Here is a 26,336-nt window from a genome sequence, read left to right on the forward strand (position 1 = left end):
TGCCTCAGAACGAAGGCTGCATATGAGGGTGATACCCCCGTCTATTTCTGGATCAAGCTGTTACTATTTTTAGAGCACTTGGAGAAAAAAAGGCGCTCACAAATGCTGCTCAGAGGAATACGTGATCGGCGTGACATGCGCGTTCACATCAACTCTCTAACGCAGTTTGCATAAAGGCTCGTGACGCTCGGGTATGGAGACATGGCATGCTTTGAAAAAAATAATCGTGCAGTCATACAAACATTTCTACGTTTATTCGAATTGATGCGTGTAGATATCTTTTTCCTGTTTTGTGATATACAATGAACTCAAATGATATGAGCCATTGGTACGCTCCAAATAACTGCATCAAAACGATGCTGTACAATAATTGACACACATACAATTCCACATGTGATACAATTATAAATTAATGGAAAATTAGTTTTTTTCTTTAAATCTTACTTTCCCCAAAGCTGCGTCAGCTATAACCATTGACGTCATGTTCACATTCTCTTTCTTTTGTCGATGCCTTAATGAAACATATCAACAATGGATTTGGTGGCTGCTTTACGTAAAAGTGATACAACGATACATGCTTAGAAAATCATCAAAATAATCCATTGGGAGAACAACACAAAAAACCTTCACCAAGCATCCACTCCAACAGTACATCAGTGTAAAAGCAAGAGCACACTAAACACGTTGGTTGTGACCTCCTACCCAACTAACCATGACATTCAGGAAGGTTGTACTAATTTCTTTTAAGTGATATAAAACAGACCTTGCTGTCAAATAAATCTTTAAACATAAGACCATATATAAAGTTCCAGAGCACATCCGTCCGATCGCGATTATGTCGCAAGAGGTCATCCATCTCCTAAACTTGACCAATCATTTATCATAAAGTGTGTTCTGCATTCTTTCAGATTATAGGCTGCAAGTCCATGTCATTTTGTAAATTGAAATGAATGCTGGATTTATGTCCTGCTTAAAACCATATGGCAACATTTGAGGCCTCCGACCGATCGTTTAATCCCCTTACAAAATGTTATGCGTGCAGCTAAGTAAACGAAGATACAGGTTTGCAAGGTGATCACAAAAGCATTTGAGTTGTTGCTACATGATTGATTGTTTAATGTAGTCTGACGCACGCGCTCGAAGGCCTCTACTGCCCCATGTCTGGTTGTAATGTTGCTGTCCATGGTTCTGACCCGCCGTTGATTCATTTCGACATGAATTGAAAAGCTTATAGAAGTGGCAAATTTTTGCTGGGTGCAGCAACAAAATATTGAGATTTATTTATTTTCCAAATAAATCGCCAGTGCATGCAATTTACAATATAGAGGATTTTTTGTATGTTTCTCATCTGCTGTCGCTTAAAAGAGCTGTTTTGAGGCGTCAACCCGGAACACGACTAACTTCGTTAGAGATCTGTTTGTTAAACTATTCGTTTTTTTAAATAGCATTGCTGATTCTGAAATTGTATTGTGATGTCGGTGCGATTTATACATGTGCCAACAGCGCGAATCGTGACCACTCGGCAACTCGAGGAACAACACTCTCTGAGAGCATCGCAGTAGTGAATTCAAAGTTTCTCGTTAAAGAGCGGCGCATTGTGCCAGGACGAATAATCTGCTGCTGCTGTTGTTATTATTATATACGTAGTCAGGTATCCGGCATAAATAAGTACAACCTATGACAAGATAAACGAAAACGCACGCACCAACAAAAAAGGATAAACAAACGACTTAATAGAGCCATTAATAAACTGCGCAACTTAATGAACGTGAACACATACAAAAACAGTTGTATCAACCAACCTAGTAGTACTAAATGCATGCAACATTAAAGCACAAGAGTAAAGTCTGAGAGTTATTATCTTTTAAACTCTAAATATAACAACACAAGTCTACAAACCTCGCTAAAGAAAAAAATCACTCACCTTAAACACTTTCTCAGTCATTGAGTCGCAGGTGAATGTTGGCATAGTGTTCTGTAGGGCATGTAGGCAATTGAGTAGCCTACACAGACAATCGTATGCATTTGAAGCATATAGAGCTCACTGCGTGAATGATAGCTCACTCGCTTTTTCGAATGAAGACCTACAGAAAGTAGCGGCGTCCCAAATTATATTTCGGGGTTGGGGGGGATTGAACATGATAACTATGCGAAGAAGTTAAAGGAAGGGTGCAACCTACAAACTTGTTAATACCTGCATGAACATTGTGTTCCGCACAGATCACATGAATTTACGTAGCTTTGTTGATAAAAGACACAACTACAAAAAGTAATTGCTTTACTCTCAACGAACAGCATTGTAGTGTCTAGCATGTTAATTGTCATATTTTTAATATATACATTTTTTAAAATACACACAACGTTGTATGCACCGGGGCTTCTTAGATACAGCATTGTCATTTTTGCTCGTGGAGAGCGTAGCTTTCCGGCCACCAGCCTATCACTGTGCTATTGACCCGCATTGACGTCATTAGGTTTCCCTGGGAAACGCAGAAATTCAAAAATAGTATCAAATTAATTTAGCTGACAAAGAGAGGGGGCGGGGCTCCGGGTAAGAAGGGTTTAATTGGGTGGGTGGGGGCCGTCCTAAAGTACGCCACTGAACTAGACCAGCGTTACTACTGTGGAGTAGACCATTCGGCTTTTCCCCAAGACAAATGAAAAAACAGACTTAACTGTGTCGGGTGTAAAGCGTGTCATCAAATTAGCCTTAACATGGTCTTGCATAAATGACGAACAAAGAGTGTGTTTGATTCAGGATTTCATACTCTATCTGTTCATATCACAGCCGAACAAAGTATCTATTGTACGAGATTTGACTATAACTGACTGATATCCATTTTTATCTTGAAAAAATAGTATAATTGCCGTTTTAAAGTTACAGTACTACATTTTAGTAGTTACCAGAATATATCATGTATATGCCTGTATAAGCACCGTCAAAGCACTGTCATAAAAGTGAGCTGATGCTTCGCAGCCACCTAGTGGCCAAATTCAAGATGGCATAAAACTCATTACAACAAAGGATAATATATAGTTACAATAAACCTCTAAAAGCAACAAAACTCAAACTATTGACGAAACTGGATAAATCATTCAGACATAATATTGTCATAATCAACATATGTCTATATATTTCAATACTGAACTTTTAAAGAAAAAGTATTCACGTCATTTAGCACATCATTTCCACTTTAATTTCTGAGGAACTGGTACGTTAAGACTATGGACACCAAGAATGTTTATCATGACTTTCCGAGTGTTGTATATAGAACAATTACAGAAGGTTTAGATCTTGATAATAATTTGAAACTGATATTGAAAGTCAACAGCTCATCTGTGAAAAGCAAACGGAAATGTATTTTCTCGAGCATTGCTTTGAGCAACGTTTCACATTTGCTCCACAGCAGAGGTCAGTTTAAAAAAAGTAGGGAGTGTCATTACATTACATTTATGCATTTGGCAGACGCTTTTATCCAAAGCGACTTACATTGCATTGTATTATACATTTGCTTCTGACTATGTGCAATCCCCTGGGATCAAACCCATGACCTTGGCATTGCTAGTGCCATCCTCTAACCACTGAGCCACAGGAAAGCCATCATTAAAAAAATTTTTTTAAACAATTCAACTTTGTTGTTGATCTTTAGTTCATCAAATTTCTGCAATGGCTTGATCTGAATGTTTAGGAGTTTTTCGATGTTAGGTAAAACAAATTTGAAAACAGTATAATACACCACCGGAGGACGTTTTCCTCTCCACTTTTGCAGTAATAGTGATTTTCTTGTAGTTAATTTAAAGCAACAGGAGGAAATACAATCATTTTCCAACTGTTTTGATGGCAGATTAAAATCGTTAGAGCATAAGGGCCTAGGTGATAGCAAAATGTTACCATTAATAAACCAAGTGTGAATGTAAAAGTATGGGTTTTAGGGTTTCTTTTAAGAGTTCATATACTGAATAACATTGTAGCATCTATAGCTGAGAGAGAAAGGGATGCGCACTTGGGAGGGCAAAAAATCAAATTCTGTACTACTGTAAAAAACATAAGACGTTAGAGTTCAGGATCTGCCCGGCACACTAAAATCTCAAGCAAAATATAAGTGACCCTTTCAACAATCCTAGCAGAAATATCCCTTAATTGTTTGATAGAAAATAAATGAACAACCCCTTAGGCCATAAAACAGAATTGTAAAATGATCAGAAAACTGGTAGTCGGTTTTCATAGCTCAAGTGAAACCCAACCTTATAGACATTAATGATATAGTCTGTATTTATGAAATTAAGACAACAAATAGACAAACACTGTGTTCCTTATTGAAAGCTAATATTAAGAAGCATGTTCAAATCATGTTTGCGCGTGTGTGCGTTTTCAGGGAGCTCGCCGGTCCCTCTTGGAGAGGAGGTAGCACTGAATGGTGCGCAGACGGTCTTTGGCTGGCCCAAACTCTGGCTGGAGTTTTAGAGTCGACTCATACCAATGCATTGCTTTCTCAAACTCTTCCTATAACCAGATAAACACTGCCATCAGATAATGTGAATTGAACTCCCATCAAACTTAAACAACAGTCTGAAAAACCACTGACCATAGCTATATAGACATTTGCCAGGGTAAAATGGTTGACCACAAAGTGAGGAGCGATTTCCACTGCCATGCGAGCCACAGTCAGGGCTTCCTCCAATAGCCGTGCATTTTGGAAGATGTTGGCAAGGCTAATGAGGGGCACATCCTATAACGAAAAGGAAATATGTAAAATTCAAAAGCAAACCAATGAAATTGTATGAGAGCTTTTTTAATTGTAAAAACAAGAGAATGAGCAGAACCTTCATGTGGTGAGGAGCGAAGTTTAGAGCTTGACGGAGGCAGTCAATGGCTCTCTTTCCCTGACCTTTTACTCTCCAATATAACGCTGCCATGCTGGACAGAACCCAGGAGGTCTGATTCTAACAGATTTACAAACACGCAATTCAAAAATGTAACGCAATCCATTACTATATAAAACTAACTGATAAAATGTTCAATTGTCCACTTTAAATAAAAACAGATTTCCACAGCAAGCAACAATCATCTGCATACCTTTTCCAAAACCTTAGCAATGCGTGTTCCCACTTGCTCAAATGACTGGGGTGGAAATTTATCTTTTCCCAGATTCTGCAAAACCTATGAGAGAAAAATGATTGTAAGATTCACAAACGTCTCTGGACAGTGTAGTCTGTTGTTGTTATAAACAGAGAAAAAAAACCTCTCTGAGCTGACTCTCTCCAGTATAGTGAATGCCTCCGCGATTGGCCACCCCACTCAGGTGGTCCAAAGTGTGCATACTGGCAGGGAGGTTGGCATTACACAGTGGTTCCACCGCAGGCTCCTGAAGAGGAGTGGCAAAGTCTATATGCTCTGTGATGCTGTGAGAAGAGCAAAAGAAAGAATAAAGAAGATATCTAAGTGGAAAACTTCAAACTATAGCAATATTAACACAATATCCCAGTTATGTTGTAAAGAAACAGGATGATGAATGTAATCCTACTCTATGTTCTTAGCAGAAACAGCGAGCCAGGTACTAGCCACGGTAGTGAGGTCTACACGTCGCGTTCGCTGACATTCCTCGGGACCTGGCCAACCCAGACTGCTGTAGTCCTTCCATCTCTCTGTAAATACAAATCAGTACAAACCATTTGTTGAGTTGATAGAAAAGACAAATTCTTTGAGTAGCTATAAGAGAGCGGTTCATTCTCAGCACCTGAGGGTCCCGGTGAGGGTATTGTGGGCCCACTGATCTCCAAGATAGAGTTGCTTGATGACGGTTCACCCTGACGGACATCTGCTTCTCCCACCCAGCCTTCTGAAGTATCACTTTTTGTTTTTTTTACTCGTTTTACCTGAAATGTGATCTGAAGAGATTAAGAAAACACAGACAGTTAAATAAACAGGTATATTTCAAATTACATTGCACTATTTAAAAAGATTAGAAATTACAAAAGTAATACCAGACATACCCATTCTGAACCCTCATCATCCTCACAGTTGCCGAAGCAGGGCCCTCCACCTCTCGCCCCCATGACCCTGTCGTTTTTCAGCACACGGATGCCCCTCAGGTCCCCTGTCTTTCCATTCATGTCCAGAGCCCCTTCAAATGCTCCTATCAGCTCCTCCCTCAACTGCCAGTCTTGCTCCTCCACCTCCTCCTTTTTTTGCTCTCTGTCCCTCTCCTGACCACCCACCTCCTCTGAGCCATTGCTGTCCACCACCACCTCTGCAGAAGACAGAGTGAAAACAGGTTGAATGGGAAAGAGGAAGTCAAAAATAAAGTTTCCAGAGTGCAACAAAAATGTATTCCATGTTCAGATTGGAGTGTTTTACATATTTTTGCATTATATACTGTACACCAGTGTTTCCCAACCCTGGACCTCGGGGCACACCTTCCAGAATGTTTTAGATCTCTCCCTATATAAAACACCTGATTCAACTCATCAATCAGGTGTTTCATATAGGGAGAGATCTAAAACATTCTGGAAGGTGTGCCCCGAGGACCAGGGTTGGGAAACACTGCTGTACACAACCTGCTACTTTGCATATTTTTGTATGTACTGTGTATGAGCAGTATAAAAAATGTGTTCATAAAGGAACAATATTAAGGTTACATGACTTGTACAGCGACGTGGCCTCAATACACTGTATGGTTGCATATTTAATGATGATACAGAATAACAAAAATATTATTTTATTTATAAATGTAGTAAAGTGATAGTTTACCCAAAATGAAAATTCTGTCATCATTTACTCACCCTCTTGTCATTTCAAACCTGTATAACTTTCTTTCTTTTCTTTCGAACATAAAGGAAGATATTATGAAGAATGCTGTTAACCGAACAGCAACGGCGCCCATTCACTTGCATTGGTTTTGGGTCAATACAATAGAAGTGAAAGGGAACAGCTACTGTTCGGTTACCTACTTTCTTCAAAATATCTTCTTTTGTGTTCTGCAGAAGAAAGTCAGAGAGGTATTAAATGACAAGAGGGTGAGTAAATGATGACAGAATTTTCCTTTTTAGGTGAACTAATCTGAACTACGGTCAGATTCAAGTAATATGGTAAAAATGAAATACACCATATATAGTACTTCACAAATTATATTACTTATCAATATTAGTATTAAGTCAATTAATAATATTAACATTAAATCAAGCACAGTGAGTGCATTGTGGGATACAGTACTCCTTCAATGTCCGCTGGTTGTATGACAGAGTTTTTGGGCAATGCAAAAGGGAAAAGTAGGTCATTTGTACATAGTAATCTGTATATTGTACAGAGCATACATACCACAAAAATAGTATGTGTAGAATACTGTTCATAAATAGCTTTATATAACCCAGCCTTACAATCGCGTTGCACTATCATGAGCAGTTTGAAAAGCACATTAAAGGTGCAGTGAACTGGCCATTTTTATTGTTTTATACTATTGTCTGATGTCTACTTATGACATTCGCGTGGTTTTTACACTCGAAAACATCAAAATCTTGGTTGACCTAGTTGGAACCTTCTGTGAATTTGGTTAGACACATAACGTTACGTAACTTGATTTTACTCAAATTTACGGACTTATTTCCTGGATGTGATGGCAAGGCTTTGCGTATAGTTTGTATAGCCTATAGTTGTATGGTGTTTAGTGATATATGACCGTACATGTCAGCATTTAAGACCCGCGAACCGGACAGAATATCACCACGATTGCGGGTCTCAAATGTTATAGTTTTCATGATAAATAAACAAACGGAAGACTGCCGGCCAAAATGACCCAGCACCAGAAATAATATCAAAACACTTCAAAACAGCCTCCATTATTCGCAAACGGTGGATAAAACCTTGAAAAATGATATATGAGCCCGCCAAATCACAGAGATGCCGATTACAATTATTACAAATGACTAGAGGTCCCCAGGTAATACTATCAGGGCATGTCAAGCGATCTCTAACAAAGCAATAGTGACGCATAGTACAAATATGTTTTACTCACATAAGATTGCTGCGCCATTCCTACCGGATCCAATATTGACGGCACAGCACTGCTTTTTAATTTTAGTCTCTCCGCAAAGACTTGTTCAAGGAATCCGCGTTGAAATGAAGCGAACAAACGCTCAATGTTTTCCCCACGTGAGCTGGAACGTCTTTAAAAATGAACTTCAACCACGCATTCCTACTGTCGGAATCCGAAGGAAGGTTATGCAGCGACTGTGTTCTTCCACAACCAGGCACTGCACAGGCCTATATCGAATCTACCTTTCATATCTAAAGTTCTGGAAAAAGTAGTTTCAACTCAATTATGCTCCTTCCTCCAAAGGAATGACATCAAAAAAACATCTATAAGTAACAACCAAGAATACTGTTTAACTATTGACGGATGTTCCATAAAACCCTCATCGTCACCAAAGAATCTTGGCGTTCTATTCGATAGTAATCTATCATTTGAGAGCCATGTCGCCAACACCTGTAAAATTGCGTTTTTCCATCTTAAGAATATATCTAAACTACGTCATATGCTGTCAATCTCAGATGCAGAGAAGTTAATTCATGCATTCATGACATCAAGACTAGACTACTGTAATGCACTGTTAGGTGGTTGCCCTGCAGGCTTATTACAAAAACTCCAATTGGTCCAAAACGCGGCAGCTCGAGTTCTTACACGTACAAAAAAGTATGAACATATTAGCCCGGTTCTGTCAACCTTGCACTGGTTACCTATAAAGCATCGCGTTAACTTTAAAATCTTGCTTATTACCTATAAAGCCTTACATGGTTTAGCTCCTCAGTACTTGAATGAACTCCTTTTGTATTACAGTCCTTCACGTGCATTACGCTCTCAGGCGTCCTGTCAGTTGGTAATACCTAGAATTTCAAAATCAAGTGCAGGTGGTAGATCCTTTTCCTATCTAGCGCCTAAACTTTGGAATAGTCTTCCCTGCACTGTCCGGGAGGCAGACACACTCTGTCAGTTTAAATCTAGACTAAAGACGCATCTTTTTAATCTTGCATACACTACTCTTCCATAATATAAATCTTCTGAGGGTTTAGGCTGCATTAGTTAGATCAACCGGAACCAAAAACACAACTGATGTACTTGTTGCATCAAAGAGTACAGAACAGTACTCTACTCTCAGCCAGTCTTGTCTCATTGTTCCAAGGTTACCACAGCGAGCAGGATGCAGTTCATGGCCTGACCTGATGGTAGAGCGGAGAATGGGAAGCGGCGACCTGACAAGAGCTGAGATGATAGAGCTGGATAAAGAAGGACGCGGTCACCTGACACGTCTTCACCACAAAATTTCAAATGCTATTAGATTATGAATGATAATATTAAACTATAATTTACCTTATTAGTAAGTTTATTTATTTTATTTAGCCTTGTTGTACAAGCTCTCTGGAGCTTGTGCAGAGGCAGCAGCTTTTGCCAGAGGGGAACTGGAATCCCCTGGTTGGGCCTGGGTTCTCCTGAGTTTTTTTTTCTCGATTAGAGTTTTGGGTTCCTCGCCACCGTTTGCTATACTGTTTTTTGCACTATTTGCCTGGCCAGGGGGGCTGCTTTAGAATTTAGAATTTTAAAGTTTTATTTAATTAATATTGCATATAGGAATTTATAGTCTGTTATATTTGACCTGTGCTTCTCTCTCCTTAATCTTAAATGTGTGCTCTCACTGAGCGTGTGTGTGTGTGCGTACTTGTCTGTGTACGTGTGTGTGTGTGTGCGTGTGCGTCCGTGTGTGTGTGTGTCTATGTCTATGTGTGTCTATGTCTATGTGTGTTAGTACGTGTGCATATTGTGTGTGTGGAGTGTTTTGTATGTGGGTATGTCTGTCTTCTGTGTTTTCAACTTTTTCTTGTTTTTGCAGGTACAACTTTAATTGTTTTGCTTATAGTCAATATGTCTTATGTACAGCTGCTTTGTAACAATGAAAATTGTAAAAAGCGCTATATAAATAAAGTTGAGTTGATGCTTACACTCGCTCTGGTTCAGGTTCAGTATTGTCATGCGCGAACCAGTGGGCAGGGCTCGAGAAGTAGGCATTGATATTCTGTGTGGAGGCGGTGTTCAACCTATCAATGTCGTCATAGATAGGTGCATTCCAGGACCTGCCGTTCGCTGAGCCTTGTGTCAATAACAGTTGTTACTTCAGTAACAAGGGCGTTTTCAGGTCTGACACTTACAGGATGTTAGCTTGAATAAGATTCCCTCTTATATAACAAAAGCTCGGGTTAAAATTGTGGTCCTAGTTCACTGCACCTTTAAAGTCACATTCCTACAGTACAATACAACAACCACAACAGAGCTCTGATGTAAATATTATACACTGAGAAACACTATTCAGCCTCACGATCGATCTTACTTTCAAAGAGGAGTGAATCCTCTAAAGCAGACACAGGCATGGCATCAGTGTCCCAGGCCTCCTGCCTGCCCGAGTCCCAGTCCTCCAGCTCTGAGTCTTCCTCTGCCTCACAGCCAGAACCAGCTACACACATACACATTTCAGCTCAACTTCCACACTTCCAATCAATATAACTGCATTATGTACATAAAACAAAACAGAGGGTAACAAATGCCAATGAAATACAAACACATCGTTTGGACTGTAGTGAAAATGACTACGGTAGCTTAAAAGGGGGTTGCCACATTAATCCCTAAATCGATAATTTAAGAATTCCCCCTAACGAGAAAAGGACAATCAGTTCATTTTTTGTCAGCACAGTGCAGCAGCATCTAAATAAAGCCTGTGCTATTTTCAGTGCCCTGAATTATTGAGGACACGATTTTGCTATTTCAAAGGCTCTCTCGCTCAGAAGAGTGCCAGGGGAGAGAGCCGAGCAAGAGAAGGGGAGCAGCGCTGGATGCTAATGAGAGGAGAAAAGGGGAGCAGAAGGGAGGGGAGAGGAAAAGGAGCAAACCTAGAATAGAAGATGCAACGATAAATAGTCTAAAATTGGCTCAAAGATTACAGTGCCTGGGCTATAAAAAGAGCGCTCCAGCACTGCGGTTGCTACACGAGGGAGAGGGAAGAAGCGAGAGCTGGAGGGAGGTGAGGTGAGGTGGGGTGGGGTGGAAAACTCTTGTTCTGTGTTGATGTTGAGTGGTTAATGAAAGAGGCTACTTACACGGGCAGGTCTGATGCTGGAGATTGTAAAGGAAGGGGTAAAACTGGAGGCAGCGCATCAGAGGCAGGCTAGTGCGACACTGGGGGCAACGAACTGTGAGCATTAGGGCATGACGGAACACGGTTAGAGCTCCAGTCAGGTTTCCCTGAGAGAGGTGAACGCTGACCAGACTTAACAGAGTGTGAGGCTGTTTTGAAAAAGAGAGTGAAAATTTCACACAGGTCTCAAGATAGATCAGGTCCAATTTATATATGGTTTTATTTATAAGAAAAAATAAAAAGCTGTTAATTCAAAAACTTGTGTCTAAATCTCTTTTTTATAGTCACCCTGCTAACAAAATGTGTGTGATTGGTTTCTCACACTTTATGGATTGATTTTTTGACTATGGACTTATCAGGGATACTGATGAACACAGAGAAAGATATTTTGAAGAATGCTTAACCAGACTGATTTTGCCCCCCATTGACTACCATAGTAGAAAAAAATACAATCGTAGTCAAAAGTGCCCCAGAACTGTTTGCTGTCCTACATTCTTCAAAATGTCTTCTTTTGTGTTCAACAGAACAAAAAATATTTTTGAATTTAGTAATTTTTCTACTATGGGAGTCAATGGGGGCAAGATCTGTTTGGTTATAAGCATTCATCACAATGAATCATCAGAACAAAGAACTTTATTTGGACAGAGTTGGAACAACTCGAAGGCGAGTAAATGATGACAGAATTTTAATTTTTTAATTTTTATTTTCATCCCTTTAAAGTGAATTGTGAGAAATGCTGTCGATATTTGAAATTGTTACCCGAACACACACAACCTTACTCCATCGACATTCCTGCCTTCATTGCTCCGCCCTCAAAATAAGCACTTGCTTACACATTCTTACCCCATCATAAGAGTATATGCCATTGGTGAATTCCTATGGGTGTGTTATACTGTTTTGTGGATCGCTCCAATCCACTTTGTTTGCAAAAACAACATTTTCTTCAACACACACAGAACAAATGTCTAGATAGCAAATACTCCCCAAATTTTTGTTTAGGTATTACTTCCGATTTTCAACAGCATTTCCCATAAAATTAGAGTAAATGATTTCTCTGTAAATATGCTTTCATTTGCTTGTACGTCTTTGTGTAGTTAAGATAAAGTATATAACTCTGAACTTTCCAATCAGTTTTTTAAATCATCCAGAACAGAACGGAACAGTGATTAAATAAATGTGTTTAATTAAAGCTGCCAAAACTCAAATTAAATTGTTCCCATTATAATCAACAATGCTGTCTACACTGATAACAACTTCATTAAAATTCATTATAATGAGAGTGATCTAATTTTGATGATTTGACTGCATCAGTTTTCAGCCCTGCGAAACTCATTTCAAGTGTGGAATTGATGTTAGGAATAAAGTCTGCTCTATAAAGGGTGTGGTTTTTAATAATCACAGGTCAGTAAGTACCTCTGAGCCATTGATCTGCAGGGCCTGTTGCAGCAGCTCATTGGCTTCGTCGTGCAGACCGTAATGCAGCAGTAGGTTGGCGGTGTTGACAAGCGGCATGTCTCTGTGCTGAGGAGGAACAGATTGCAGCGCCTGACGCAGACACACCAAAGCTTGCGTTCCATTTCCTTTAGCGCGCCAGTACAGACCTGCCTCGTTCTGCATCATCCACCGCGGGCCGGTCGTCTGAATGATAAAACAAAGATCTCGCATTAAGCTGTGGATTGTTTTTATTCTGGCATTTTTAAGCTAAATTAAATAGCTAAAATTCCTTCAAACAAAAGAAAAACACTGTAGTTTTTTTTCTGTTGTGGCCTGACCTAACAGATCATAACATCATGCATAACATGATGCAAATGTGTTTAACAGGGATGCTTTTAATCAAAACAATTGTTTAAAAAGTGAAATCTTGAATGAACGGTTCATTTCAACAGTATTTGGGTCACGGTTATATGTCAGTCACCAAAAGCCATGATTACGAAAACATACTTTACCTTTTCCAAAGCCTGAGCGATCAGTGCTCCAGTTTGCTCCAAACTCCTCCCACCACTGTGCTTCAACAGGACCTGCAGCAGACACACCCCCCCATGTAATTAAACATAATGACTCACCTGGGAAAACATAACACTCCTACATCCTAAAGATCCAGTTTATCTTCATGCACAAACAGTTTAAGTAAACTAAGGGTGTGGTATTTCAGACAAGCTCATACCTCTGTGGCATGTGCGTCAGGCAGCTCCTTCTCTAAGGCCCAGGATACAGAGGTCAGTGGGTCTCTAGCTGAGACAAAATTCTTAAAGCTGCAGTCTGGGGTCTTTTCTGATGGTGGAGGACTTGTGTTATCTAAGAGGCTATTCAGAGCTCTGGAAACAGGACAGATAACAAGCTCATGGATTGTACAATTTCCATCAAGGTGAAATAATTACAGCACATACACATAAAACATATGGTACTCTAAAATACATCAATCACAGGTTTACATTTGGAAGGAGCCCTATGCGGACATGATTAGTTTTACAGGGGTGGACGGAGTAATATAATTTTACCACAGGACGTCTGTAATATTAAAGGTCCAGTCAGTGAAATCTAGCGGCAAGGTTGCGAATTGCAACCAACCGCTCACTCCACCGTCACTTTCAAAACACTACGACGGCTGACAGAACATGGCGAATACCATGCATGGGGACCTGCGGTGTATGTAGATAGAAATACCTCATTCTAAGGTAAAAAAAACATAACGCTTCATCGTGTAAGATCTTTATACACCTCTAAAGGCATAGCTATGTATACTATATTGCATTTCTATCAATAGATCATCCCAAAAATTACACACTGGACCTTTAAAGGCCAATAAGAAATAACAGTAAAACTATCAGAAGTGGGAGGGGTAACTCCTTTTAATGCACCGCCCGTGACCGCTGTCACATACCTGTCGTCACATGAGTATAACGTTGCTTCCGGATATATACATAAACAAATACTATATATAAATATATACATCAAAACACTTAGGTCCGGTCATAGGATTCATTCAAACAATTGGATTAGGCACTTACCTAATACAAAAAGAAGTGCTTTCAACATTCTTTTCGAAGATATGCGTCGTCGTATTCGGAAAGCACTTGAAGTTTGCCACTGACTTGTCCCGCAGCCTAGAAAGCAACTGAATGCTTCATCAAGCATGTCCATATTTGAAAAAAAAAATGCGGAAAACTACAGAAAATGGCGGAGTATTTACGCACGGGATTAGTATTACCTGAGGTAATTTTCACGGACCTTTTTACAGAAGGTGAAAGCCGCCGTTATCTTTACTGACATTGTTCGTAATGATTACTGACATGGTGCATTCGGAAGGGACTAAAATCACTGAGAAGCTCTGGTAATGATGACTGTACCCCATCTACCCCGCTAAAACTAATCCCATCCGAATAGGGCTTCAGCATAATCAAGTCATCTCCAGGATAGTATTTCTTAAATGCGCAATAAATACAGTGAGTTTATGCTAAAATGTGACATCTTACTTAAAGTTGCGGGACTCAGGAGGAAGGTAATATGTGGGTAGCAGGTGGGAAGGGGGAACAGAGGAGAATCGCTGTGTACAGTCTGTCTTCGTAGGCCACAGCACACAGTGACTTTCCTGTTTATGCACAGCAAGCATACAGAATGTGACACAATCTGACAAATATTTTGTATTACCATACATATACTGTACATCATGCACACATAATTAAATATGCTGAATTTTAAGTCAACACGAAAATTTGGATTGTTAGTCATCTACGAAGTCCTCGACATATACTTGCATACAACTAAACAGACACAAGCTCTTACCTCAGCTGAAGTGGTCTCTTTGTCCCAGTAGGCCGCAGGTTCACGTCTTAAGGACATTGTGTAGAACTGCTGAGGACTGTGACTCTCATTAATGCTCAACTCAGACACCAGAGCAACACTGCTGGCTATAGACACCTCCTCACCAAACTACACAAAAAGACACAACATGTCAAAGAGAGAGATCAAAACTTAAATTTACATACGTAAGAGTGTTGTTGCACTGAATATCGGCATGGCTGTAATAATGCTTTCACACAACAGTTCAATCACAGTAATTGAATATATGCACAGGTTGTTTTATAATCTAGCTTGGGCATTTCTGGTGAACTGATAGCTGAAGAATGTCCATATACACTCACTGCTTTCAAAAAGTATGAACACTAATTGTCGAATTGGAATTTGCAAAGAACCTGCTCTCTCCTCAAAGCGCTGAAATGTAAACAACTTGTTCATCTTATTTTACATTAAGGCCCGGAAAGAAAATTGAAGATACCACCACACCAATGACTGACGGTTCACCAGACGTTTTCCAGCGGAAGTTCTTTAGTATGTGCCGTGCAAATAGTCAACCGACATTTTAGAAAATAAGGTCATTTGTTTATTTTTTGCAACGCCAATGAAAATATTTCCAATGACAACCAACCGTAGTGGTGACCTAAATAAGGAGAACGGAACCCAAAGCAACTGTTAAGTCTATATAGCATCAATACCCAATCTCACAACAAACATTACACTTGAAAAGAAATCATGAGAATGGTATGTTTTAAGTCTCACTTGAATGTAGTGGACATTTTCAAAGAGTTCTCCACGGTGATACCGCACAGGCAGGTCAAAAGGACAGTGCAGGGTGAACTTCTGCTGGCCCATATGACACATTTGGTGATTTCCTGAAACATCACAGAAAAATCTTTTAGCTGTTAGCAACATAAACAGGCGCTTTCCTGTAGATCAGTGGTTAGAGCATGGCACTAGCAACGCCAAAGTCATGGGTTCGATCCCAGGGATTGGACATTCTCAACAAATGTATAGTATAATACAATGTTGCTTTGGATAAAAGCGTCTACCAAATGCGTAAATGTAAATGTAAACATGGAACAAGAAAAAACGTAACACCAACAAGACAAGTCTTGCGTAACAATGAAACCTGCTTATCCAGTACATTGACTAACTCAATGTGCTTTCATCTGCGTTACACATTTTGTATGACAGTTTAGACATGCGGTCTAACCGAGTTGTGCTTCTTTAGCCATCTGGGTCTCATGAATGATGTTTCGCAGGATCTGCTCCTCCTGAATGAGCTTGTGCTTGTCCAGCATCTCCTGCTGCCGCAGGTAATGATCATGCTGTTTCTGGTACTCCTTCAGTTCATTCAGGGTACGCTGCAAAGACCTGCAGAAAGAGAGCTATTTATGTTGCTTCACACTTTTCTTCCGTCCAAATTTAGTTTGAACTCAACAGAAATAAAAGTCATCATGTTGGGCAATGAGAAAACCAAAGGTCTTCATTACCGGTGTTGAGCTTCAAGCCGCTGTTCCAGCTTCTGCTGGCAGAGGACCGCATGTTTTCTTCTGAGGGCCTGCTCAAAGACAGGCTGAGCCTGCAGGGCCTGCTCATAGCACAGCACAGAGTGATTATACTCCCCCAACATCTACCAGAGATACAGGCGGAACAGGGAAGTGAAGGTCATTTGCACTGAACCGAATCAGATATTGTATGTTTGCATACAATTGTGTGGAAGTATCTTCATCCCCCTCAACTCACAGCATAAATGTTGCCCAGGGTATAATGGCTGGTTAGCAGATCGGTGGTGAGATCAAGAGCAGCGTGTGCGAGGATGGCGGCGTCCGCTGAGAAGTGCGCTCGGTGAAGTATGTTTGCCATATTGACAAGTGCAATGTCTTTGTGCGGCCTAAAAGAAGTGAAGCGTGATATGTAAATTTACATAAAACAAGGCCACTGTCGAGTGACAACCTATATAGGTGGCAAGAGGAGGATCACTGTTGATATCGCATGTTATACAATACTTTCACAACTGTTATTTTCCTCCTCCATGTGTCCTTATGTTGCTTCCATGTACCTTGGAGAAAAATGCAGGGCACGCACCACACAGTCCACAGCTCGCCTCGGTTCGTTCTTTATACGCCAGTAAAACGAGGCCAGATTATAAAGCACCCACGAAGATGAGTTCTGAACATTTCAAAGAAGAAATGGAAAAAATTTGATCATCTTCAATATTGACAAAATCAACCAACGTTCATAGTTTACTTTAAAACAGGGAATTGAACGACAGAGGACAAGAAGCAAGCGTCCTACACACAGATGCTTTACACAGACACAAATCCTTGAAATTATTTGGAAAAATGTAATGTACTTATGTAATAATATCTTAAATAAAACAAAAAATGCAGAAGGTATAAATGGCCCAAGAGGGAATTTAGCTTTCTAAGCCCCATGCACATCATCAAAACTGAAACATAAAGCATAAAAACATACACGCAGTAGGGCTTGGTGTATCCGATGCCCAACCTCATCCACATTCTGACCGGGCTTAAGCGACAGGGAGGTAAAGATCGGGTCATCCTTTGAAAGCAAGGGTGATGTGAGGTTTACCTTCTCTTGTACACCCTAAAAAATAAAGTCATAGACAAATAAGCATGCATATGATGTAAAAACCGAAGACATAAATGAATGAGTGTATCTTAAAACATTCGGATTACCCGGAGGTGCTGAAATGCATGAATGCTGTAAGGGAGGTCAAGTATTTTTATACAGTCAGGTTTTTCCAGGTCTGGAGGTAGAGGTGACGTTTGATCCAAATAATCCTCCGGACTAAAACACCAAAAACAAAATGATACAGCCTAAAATGAGATGGCAAATATTTACAGCACAAAAACAAGATAATTTGCAAATATAATCTCTCTGTAAGGAAACGACACAGACTTTATGCCTCTGCTCTCCAGAGATATAAAAGTGCCGTCATAGAGATCCAAGTCTCCTAGTGGAACTTTAGCCGTGACACAGTCAGCATCTTCTTTATAGTGTCGCTGCTCTAAGCCAGTATCCCGATCCTCGTTCTCTTCGATGTGAATTTTCTGAGCAACTAGTTGCTTCTGCAATAAGTGCAACAGAACACTGTCAGTCAAGGAGTTTATATCAAGTTTTAAGGAAATGCACATTCTCTTCAGTGGAAACGGTGCTGCTTACTTATATACAGACAGTTATTTGTAAAAGAACTGTGTATTGTTAAAGGAATAGTTCAGCCAAAAATTTTAATTATGTCATTTACTCACCCTCAAGTTGTTTCAAATGCGTATAAATTTATCTTTTCTACTGAACACAAAGAAAGATATTTGGAAAAATGTCTGTAACCAAACGGTTCTGGGGCACTATTGACTATTATAGTAGCGAAATGATAGTCAAGGGTGCCCCAGGATTGTTTGGTTTCCAAATATCTTCATTGGTGTTCAAAAGAACAAAGAAAGGTATAGAGGTTTGGAAGGACTCAATGATGAATAAATAATGACATTTTTAAATTTGGGGGAACTATCACTTTAATGATAAATGTGAGGTTTCACATCACCTCTAATTTCTTGAGGTAGTTCACACGAGTCTCTTGTTGCATAAAAAGAACTAAATGGTGGGGATGTTTTAAGTTAAGAGGAGAGTCCACCTGAAATTGAAAAAATACAAAAACAGTTGACACAGGCTTAGAACGCGAGTTACGAACAGAGACCTAGTAGACAAGTCACTTGTTAAAAGCTTAAGAAAAGCATATTGACCACGAACAACGACATTAAGAAACCAGTCAGTAATGGTGACAATTTGACTTGTGAGTAGTACTTAGACACACGAGAGCATTGGGATATCATGATTCATTACAAATAAACAGCAGACGGCAGTAGAACAGCTGTCAACACATCGGCTAAACTGAACTCGAAACATGCTTGTCTATAAAGCAGCGCTCGTGAATAATAATCATATCACGCAAGTGATTTTAAAGTTCGCTCGTCTATCTCGTGATGTACATAGGTTATACAGCACGACAGAGTGACTAAACACGGCACATTCGCGTACCTGCTGTTGAATCTTCCCGTCCTCCGTCACCACCCAGTGTGTGGTGGCTCGCCCGGGCTCCGCCAGCAATACGCAAATAAAAATGAACACCGATCCTCGAACCGACGAGCTCCAGAAACATTTATTAGTGGAATGATTGCCTATACTATTGCTCTTGTCATCCGCCATCTTTCTAGCGTCTGTCCATTCGACCCTAAAGGCTCGCGTCATTCAACATCATCTACTTCCGGGTTACGTTGTTGTTCCGCCTCCCCTACGTCCAAACCAAACACGTTAATTTTCAAAACAGTTAACTTAACTGAAAAAATGACAGGGCTTACGCATAGTTTAACGAATTACTTTAATGTAGTGAATTATTAATTACTATAAATGATTAAAAAAAATTACAATACAGTGTGCAAAACATTCAAAAGTATACAATAGCCTACTTTGATTTTGACCAAGTTGCAAATACTGGAAAACAACACTAGAATTTAATTTGGACAGCTCACCAGTTGTAACATTTAAATGTACAAACATTTGTTCATCTACAGAGACACATTGTACAGTGCTAGTGTTAAAGTGAACATACAAGTAGAATCCCTCAGAAACATTTAAAATATATATTACATTCATTTACATAAAAAAGCTACAAAGAACAAAAACCCAAAAGTCATCATTTAGAAGTTTCCTGTCTTAATAGCAGTCATGTTGTGTGCAGAAGCGTTACAGTTGAATGATGGTTGAGTTCAGAATTTCAGGCACATGTTTTGACTTAGATGACTTGGAGAGGTCTCGCTGTGAAAAGAAACAACAGATTAGATGTTTTTTGAGTAATTTTCAGTAAATGTTACTGTACAGTAATATGAACATGTGTTTCCGATATTATATGGTTTTATGAGGCCTGGACTGAAATATGATTATTATCATGTGCCAGAATGGAGATAGAGACAAGGATGATTGCAGTTAAATAACTGATTTGTAAACAAACAAACAAAAAGATATTGTTGGTTAGAAGTGTGGATTAGGAGAAAACACACAGTCCTGTTCTAAGAGGGCAATAGGATGTAAAAAACATCAATGCATTCATATATTGCATGGTGCATGAAAGCTTTAGTTTATTGATTGATTTTCTTGGTGTGACAAAACAACAAATGTGCCATAACAGTTTTGTGTGTGTAACCATGCAACTGCATAATGTCGTTTGGAAATGTATCACAAACAAACCTTGATTGTATTGATTCAGGCTTGACAAATTCCTTTAGAAACATTTAGATTTGCATCGTATTATCTCAATGTCACCAGGGGCCTGTTTCAATAAGGAGGTTCAACCAACTCTAGGTTAAACCTTGAACTCAGAGTTGGTTTACTTAGAAATGAGAAACTTTGAGTTTTTGGTTTCAGAACAGCTGATTTGAGTTAGTTCAATGTACTCTGGGTAGGCTTACCCTGGGTTAAGCGCGTACACCACGACTATAAAAAGCCATCATCAATGGAGCTCCGATATTACGATTCACCATGGCAACGGCACCAAAAAAGCAACATGGTGGCAGAAAGCACTTGAGAGTGAGGCACACTTTCCGCTCTGCATGCAGTGGATTTACTGATGTCCTGAAAATGACTTAAGTTTAAATTAATAAATGTACCAATAAACAAACAAAGTAATCATTAAATGAATGAAACGACAGAAATAAAACAGAAATAATAAAAAAATCGTATGTTCTCACTCGACATGAGTGTTCTAGCTACGCGAGTGAGATGTTATGGTGTATAGGACACCTGTAGGGTGTCAGACTCTCGTGCAAAGTCAGACTGATCGCCGGTTCAAACCCTGCTCTGAGCAGATTTCAGTTGGAATGGCTGCACGTCAAAATTACTTGTTTATTACCTTTATCGCTTCATTTCTGCATGTATGTCTGTATTTATTCATTTCTTTATTTATACACTTTATTAAGTCATTTCTCATTGTCCATAGAAAATTATGCTCTAATGTAGTAATACACGTACAGTGGGTGATGTTATTGATGTAAGGATGGATGAGATATATTTTGATATATCTAATTCAATGTGAAGAAAAATTAAAACAGTTTTAATAAAAATGCACAGGGAAATGACAAAATTCCACTCGGGTCCTAAATTGCTCTCCTGAAATCAAAGTGCATCCCAATGAATTAATGCAGCCTCTTCATGAATCCTCTATAAAAGCACATATGACATATACGTCACTGAGATGGTCTCTGTATGATCAAAATGTGTGCCATGAATGACTGTATTAATGAATGAATGAGTTACACCACTTGCGCTTTAAAAGTGGGAGGAGATGGAAATAAACTCTGGGTTTACCAAAGAAAACCTGCTCCCGACCAGGTTAGGTTCACAGAGTAAGTTACTAGTTACTGACTCTGAGTATAAGTTACCTCTCCTTTAGAAACGGGCTTGAGTTACCCTGCTTTCTCGGGTTTGACACACCTCACATTCTAAAACGTAAAACCCAGAGTTTCCCTCATTTCAGGGTTAATATACTCAGAGTTTTCTCTAAACCTCCTTTCTGAAATGGGCCCCAGGCATAAACAACTCATATCCATAAAACACTTAAATTGATGCTCTTGCTCTCATTGACTAGACAGTGAGTTACTAGTGGATATAATGTGGGGAACACAAGGAATTTACCTGAAATTCTGAATAGGTACTTGCGACAGAGTTAATACTGAAGTTACGCTGCGGGCTTGCTGAGACCTTCATCACCCCCCCCACACCACCAGTAAGATGACAAATATTCTCCTTATTACGCTCTAGCGTACCTTGATGAGGAGGTTTACCGTGGCCTGGAGTCTTCACCACATTGCCCTGCTTTGAAAGAAAACACATTAGTGAAAAGGACAAGTTACACATTACCTTTGTTAATCAGTAAATTATTATTTACTTTGTTAATCAGTAAAGGATTATTCATATAATAGTTAATTTAAAGATTAAGAACAATAGTTTTGTTATGGCCGTGCACTGACCTTTGGAGGGCGGGACATAGGAGAGTGACAGACAGTACCACCAAAGACAGAACGTATAGTGCTGTTAGAAGTGCCAGTACTGGAGGTAGCGTTTAGCTGAAGAAAAGCCAAACAATTATTATCGCAACAGCCATGCATTTATAAAAAAAATACTGTCTTGAGGTGTGGAATGACAAGAGTACTTTAAATTACGAACCTCCTGGATATAAAAATAAAATCCCATTGTACTTGCCTTTCGAGCTTTGCCAGGTGTTGTGCTGCCCAGAAATCTTCTTTTAGTTGGTGTCCGAATGACAGTGCCATAGACCATATCCTCTTCAGTCTGTTTGCTTTTCTTTTGTTGCTATACAAAGACATTGCATTATTAGAACATCTACTGACAGAAAATCAGATCTCTATGGGTTAATACATTACAATTACATTATAGTAATGGATGTTTTTAACTAGATGCACACCTATATTTAATATGACCAATTAGCCATTGCCTAACAATAAATAAATAAAAAAACTGTAAAGAATGTATAAAATGTATGGGATAATATTTGCACATGCATATATTCATATGCTCAGTAAAGTACAAACCCTCTCCTGTTTTTCACGTTCTTTCTCCAGCCGGTATGATTCCCACTGATCAGCAACAAACTGCATGAACTTTTGACCATTCACCAGAAACTCTCTGTTCTGCTCCTGCTCCCACTGTTCAATCTCTGCCATCAGCTTCTTCTCAAGCTAGATGAGACATACTGGATTACAAATGGCTACGTTTTCTAAAGATCAGCCTTATAATATGGATAGATTTCATAATTACTCTGGGGAGACTTTTGAGCAGATCAGCCCGTTGTTTCTCCTCCTTTAAAAGGTGCCCCCCTCTGTTGGTGAATCTGGATGGATCTTTGGCTTTTTCCTGAAAAACAACAACATTAGCTGATGCAAATACAATATCTCACAGAAGTGAGTACACCTCACATTTTTGTAAATATTTTATTATATCTTTTCATGTGACAACACTGAAGAAATGAAACTTTGCTAAAATGTAAAGTAGTGAGTGTACAGCTTGTGTAACAGTGTAAATTTGCTGTCCGCTCAAAATAACTCAATACATAGCCATTAATGTCTAAACCGCTGGCAACAAAAGTGAGTACACCCCTAAGTGAAAATGTCCAAATTGGGCCCAAGAAGATGGCCAAGACCCTGAAACTGAGCTGCAGCACGGTGGCCAAGACCATACAGCGGTTTAACAGGACAGGTTCCACTCAGAACAGGCCTCGCCATGGTCGACCAAAGAAGTAGAGTGCACGTGCTCAGCGTCATATCCAGAGGTTGTCTTTGGGAAATAGACGTATGAGTGCTGCCAGCGTTGCTGCAGAGGTTGAAGGGGTGGGGGGTCAGCCTGTCAGTGCTCAGACCATACGCCGCACACTGCATCACCCAATTTGGACATTTAGGGGTGTACTCACTTTTGTTGCCAGCAGTTTAGACATTAATGGCTGTGTGTTGAGTTATTTTGAGCGGACAGCAAATTTACACTGTTATACAAGCTGTACACTCACTACTTTACATTGTAGTAAAGTGTCATTTCTTCAGTGTTGTCACATGAAAAGATATAATAAAATATTTACAAAAATGTGAGACTGTATATCATCTGTGAAAAACATTTCAGTGCCAGTGCACTTAGATTAACTCACTTCAAGATCTAAGAAAAGCTTCCAGCTTTCTTCCCATTGGTGCACACCTTCGAAAAGTTCTTTGTGATCATCGAAATACTGTTTAAGGCAGACAATTTCTGCATCGTGTAAGCTCAGAAGTTCCTCACTGAAATCATCTGAGACAAAAAGTAAACATCTAAACTCTTACTATTACAAAAAAGACACTCAACTGTGTAATTGAGAAAATTATAACTCACCATCGTAATAGGGCACAAAAGCCTGCCGTTGGTCAGAGCTATAAAAGCACTTATCCCAGAACACTGCAATGTCTTTTCGAATGGTCCCTGTTACTTGCTGGATATTTTTAAGCTTCAGTCCCTCAAGACGGCTGACCTCAGCTTGTAGCTGACAGTAGAAGACACAAATAATTTAAATGTATTTAAGGCATCTGTTAGTTATTCAAAAGGCTTGACAAAAGCAACAAGCCATGAGATTACTAACAGCTTCTATATTTCTTCTCTTTGAAAGGGTCATGTGTTCAGAAATGGCATCACGTTCTTCCTGCGGAATCTGCAACCTTTCCCAGAGATTCTGGATCGTCTCTCGATAAGAGCCACAGACACGCTCGTTCTCAGCCTTCCTGCTCTCCAACTAATAATAAAAAGAAAAAACTGCATTACGCATTTGTTAAAGCTTAAGTTTGCAGTATTTCAACATGTTATGTTGTACCTGGTGAAGGAGGACTTTGAGTGAATCGATGTTTTCTTTAGACAAACAAAAACTCTCTTCATCTTCACATACAACATCCTTTTCAAAACTAGTCTCAGGCACTTGGTCCAGATCGTCCATGCAAAGTATTATCTGCTTCTTAAGTTTGACAAATTCCTCATGTCTCCATTCCTTGAAAAAAAAATCGAACTGTAAATTAAACTGAACACAACACTTCGATAAATGACTGGGACTTGTATAAAACAAGTACTTTAGAGTTTTAAACAAATATTTGAAATCATTATACTTTCTCAGCAGTGAGACAGGTGATGTGTTGACGAAAGTTTCCCAGGTCTTCTAAAGACAGAACAGAACTGGCAGAGATGGAAAATGGTTGTGAGCAGAGAATATCACAGAGATCCTGATCCTGCTCTGTTAAAGCTTTGAGTGCCTGCATTCTCTGATTTTTCTCTCTTATCATCACTTCAACATGAGACCGGAGGTCTTTCTCCTGCTTAAGTATAGTGTCACTTCTGTCCTCCTGAAAACATTAGAAATCATAAATAAAGTTATTCAAAGTCAAACATTGTGTTTATTCATTCTTCAATGTCTACAATGTGCATCCAATGTAAATGCTTGCCTGAAACAGGGGAAGCTGAAGCTCCAAGCATAATTTACTCATCTCTTTGTGACATGTCTCGATACTTGTCAACAGACGTTTCCGCAGGCTCTCTTCTTCTGCGATCATCATGTCCAGAAGACTCTAAACCATAAAAGTTTTGTTAGATTGATCACTAAAGCCTTTTTGACAGGATCCAGCAGATGATCAACATCATTACACTCAACACTCACTTTGACGTGATTCTTAACCACATTTGTTCTCTCTAATCGTTGATCCTCTGGGATGCCAATCTCCTCCCAGATGTCCTTCAGATGGCAAAGGGCTTTATTCAGACATGCCACTGATTCTGCAGCAATCACCTCACTAAAATCATTGACAAGAATAAGTTCACCAAACGAATTGTGTATTGTTCGTTTTAAATAGTTATGACATGAAACTTGGATAACATGTTTATTTTTTCATATGGGAATCAGATCTCTTTTAGATTATAACCCATAATGTTCATTAGTGATCTATTTAAATGGTATGTTATAAAGAGTAAGTGACCCACCCATACGAGCTGTTCAAAAACACCTGCTGTCATGCATTTTAATAAAATGCCATTTAATGATCGCTAAAGTGTATTAACAATAATGTAAAAGGCATTAACATTTTCAAAACAAACTACAATTTGAACTAAGTTAAGTCATGTTGATCAAGTCGCATACTACTGCAATATCTGACTAAGTTACGTACAGTTCTAAAACAAACACTTGTCCAAATATCATATCGCCAAATGCACTCACCTCTTCCTCATCCTAGTATCCCAAGACAGAGATTTTCTTTCTATTTCTATTTTATGAAAAAATATGAGACTGTACAGTCCTCGCACTCTGATCGTGCCACAACCGTTTCTGATTCAAAATATGCGTCAAAACAGCGCCGACCATTTGATTGGCTGATTTCGAGCGTCACTGCGCATGCGTGTGGATGTGTCAAACAGACGCGGATTGTTCACAAATGACCTCAGGAGCTTTTTAAAATGAACCGCCACTCCTGTTTTTTTTCTGTGAATACGTATTAACCACATCAAACTCAAAAATAATTGTCAATAATTTTACAGTTGTTTTGTTGCATCGTATATTATATATTACTGCTTATTGTAGTATTTACCTTTCCTTTATGTTTTTATTCCTCTTTTTAACCTTTCATGTTATGTCACGTCTTATAATTATTTGGTTACTATTTTCTTTAGTTTGCAGAAAGTTTAAACACAATTTATGTTTTATTTGCAATGTCTATTCCACTTGTATGCTCTACTATTGTGCATTTGGAAAAAAAACAATTAATAAACGTTTACTT

General features: G+C 39.2%; 2 protein-coding genes across 5 annotated transcripts; both read right to left on the bottom strand.

Annotated features, from left to right (window-relative positions):
• Positions 1–3,142: 3,142 nt before the first annotated feature.
• ttc17 (tetratricopeptide repeat domain 17) lies at positions 3,143–19,254 on the bottom strand. The gene is made up of 25 exons (XM_057357061.1): positions 19,036–19,254; positions 18,542–18,631; positions 17,902–18,071; positions 17,679–17,790; positions 17,455–17,586; positions 17,039–17,148; positions 16,723–16,870; positions 16,470–16,609; positions 16,190–16,350; positions 15,736–15,848; positions 14,962–15,108; positions 14,652–14,767; positions 13,343–13,493; positions 13,125–13,196; positions 12,592–12,816; positions 11,141–11,327; positions 10,378–10,500; positions 5,995–6,251; positions 5,739–5,889; positions 5,526–5,646; positions 5,244–5,403; positions 5,078–5,161; positions 4,825–4,944; positions 4,587–4,730; positions 3,143–4,504 (listed from the first exon to the last, which is right to left on the bottom strand). The coding sequence occupies exons 1-25, from the start codon at positions 19,243–19,245 to the stop codon at positions 4,373–4,375; spliced, it is 3,576 nt and encodes a 1,191-aa protein (XP_057213044.1). The 5' UTR covers positions 19,246–19,254; the 3' UTR covers positions 3,143–4,372.
• Positions 19,255–19,366: 112 nt separating this feature from the next.
• Positions 19,367–25,885, bottom strand: prc1b (protein regulator of cytokinesis 1b). Of its 4 annotated transcripts, none has more exons than XM_057357427.1 (14): positions 25,781–25,885; positions 25,226–25,358; positions 25,014–25,136; positions 24,681–24,914; positions 24,395–24,565; positions 24,167–24,316; positions 23,923–24,070; positions 23,705–23,841; positions 22,828–22,923; positions 22,602–22,748; positions 22,252–22,362; positions 22,020–22,115; positions 21,816–21,861; positions 19,367–19,812 (listed from the first exon to the last, which is right to left on the bottom strand). In XM_057357427.1, the coding sequence occupies exons 1-14, from the start codon at positions 25,789–25,791 to the stop codon at positions 19,790–19,792; spliced, it is 1,626 nt and encodes a 541-aa protein (XP_057213410.1). In that variant the 5' UTR covers positions 25,792–25,885; the 3' UTR covers positions 19,367–19,789. The 4 variants fall into 4 exon arrangements, with proteins under 4 accessions (XP_057213410.1, XP_057213243.1, XP_057213326.1 ...); XM_057357260.1 differs by having other exon boundaries at positions 21,685–21,861; XM_057357343.1 differs by having other exon boundaries at positions 21,816–21,864.
• Positions 25,886–26,336: the final 451 nt, after the last annotated feature.

Source organism: Triplophysa rosa, linkage group LG1, assembly GCF_024868665.1.
Source record: "Triplophysa rosa linkage group LG1, Trosa_1v2, whole genome shotgun sequence".
Lineage (NCBI taxonomy): Eukaryota > Metazoa > Chordata > Actinopteri > Cypriniformes > Nemacheilidae > Triplophysa > Triplophysa rosa.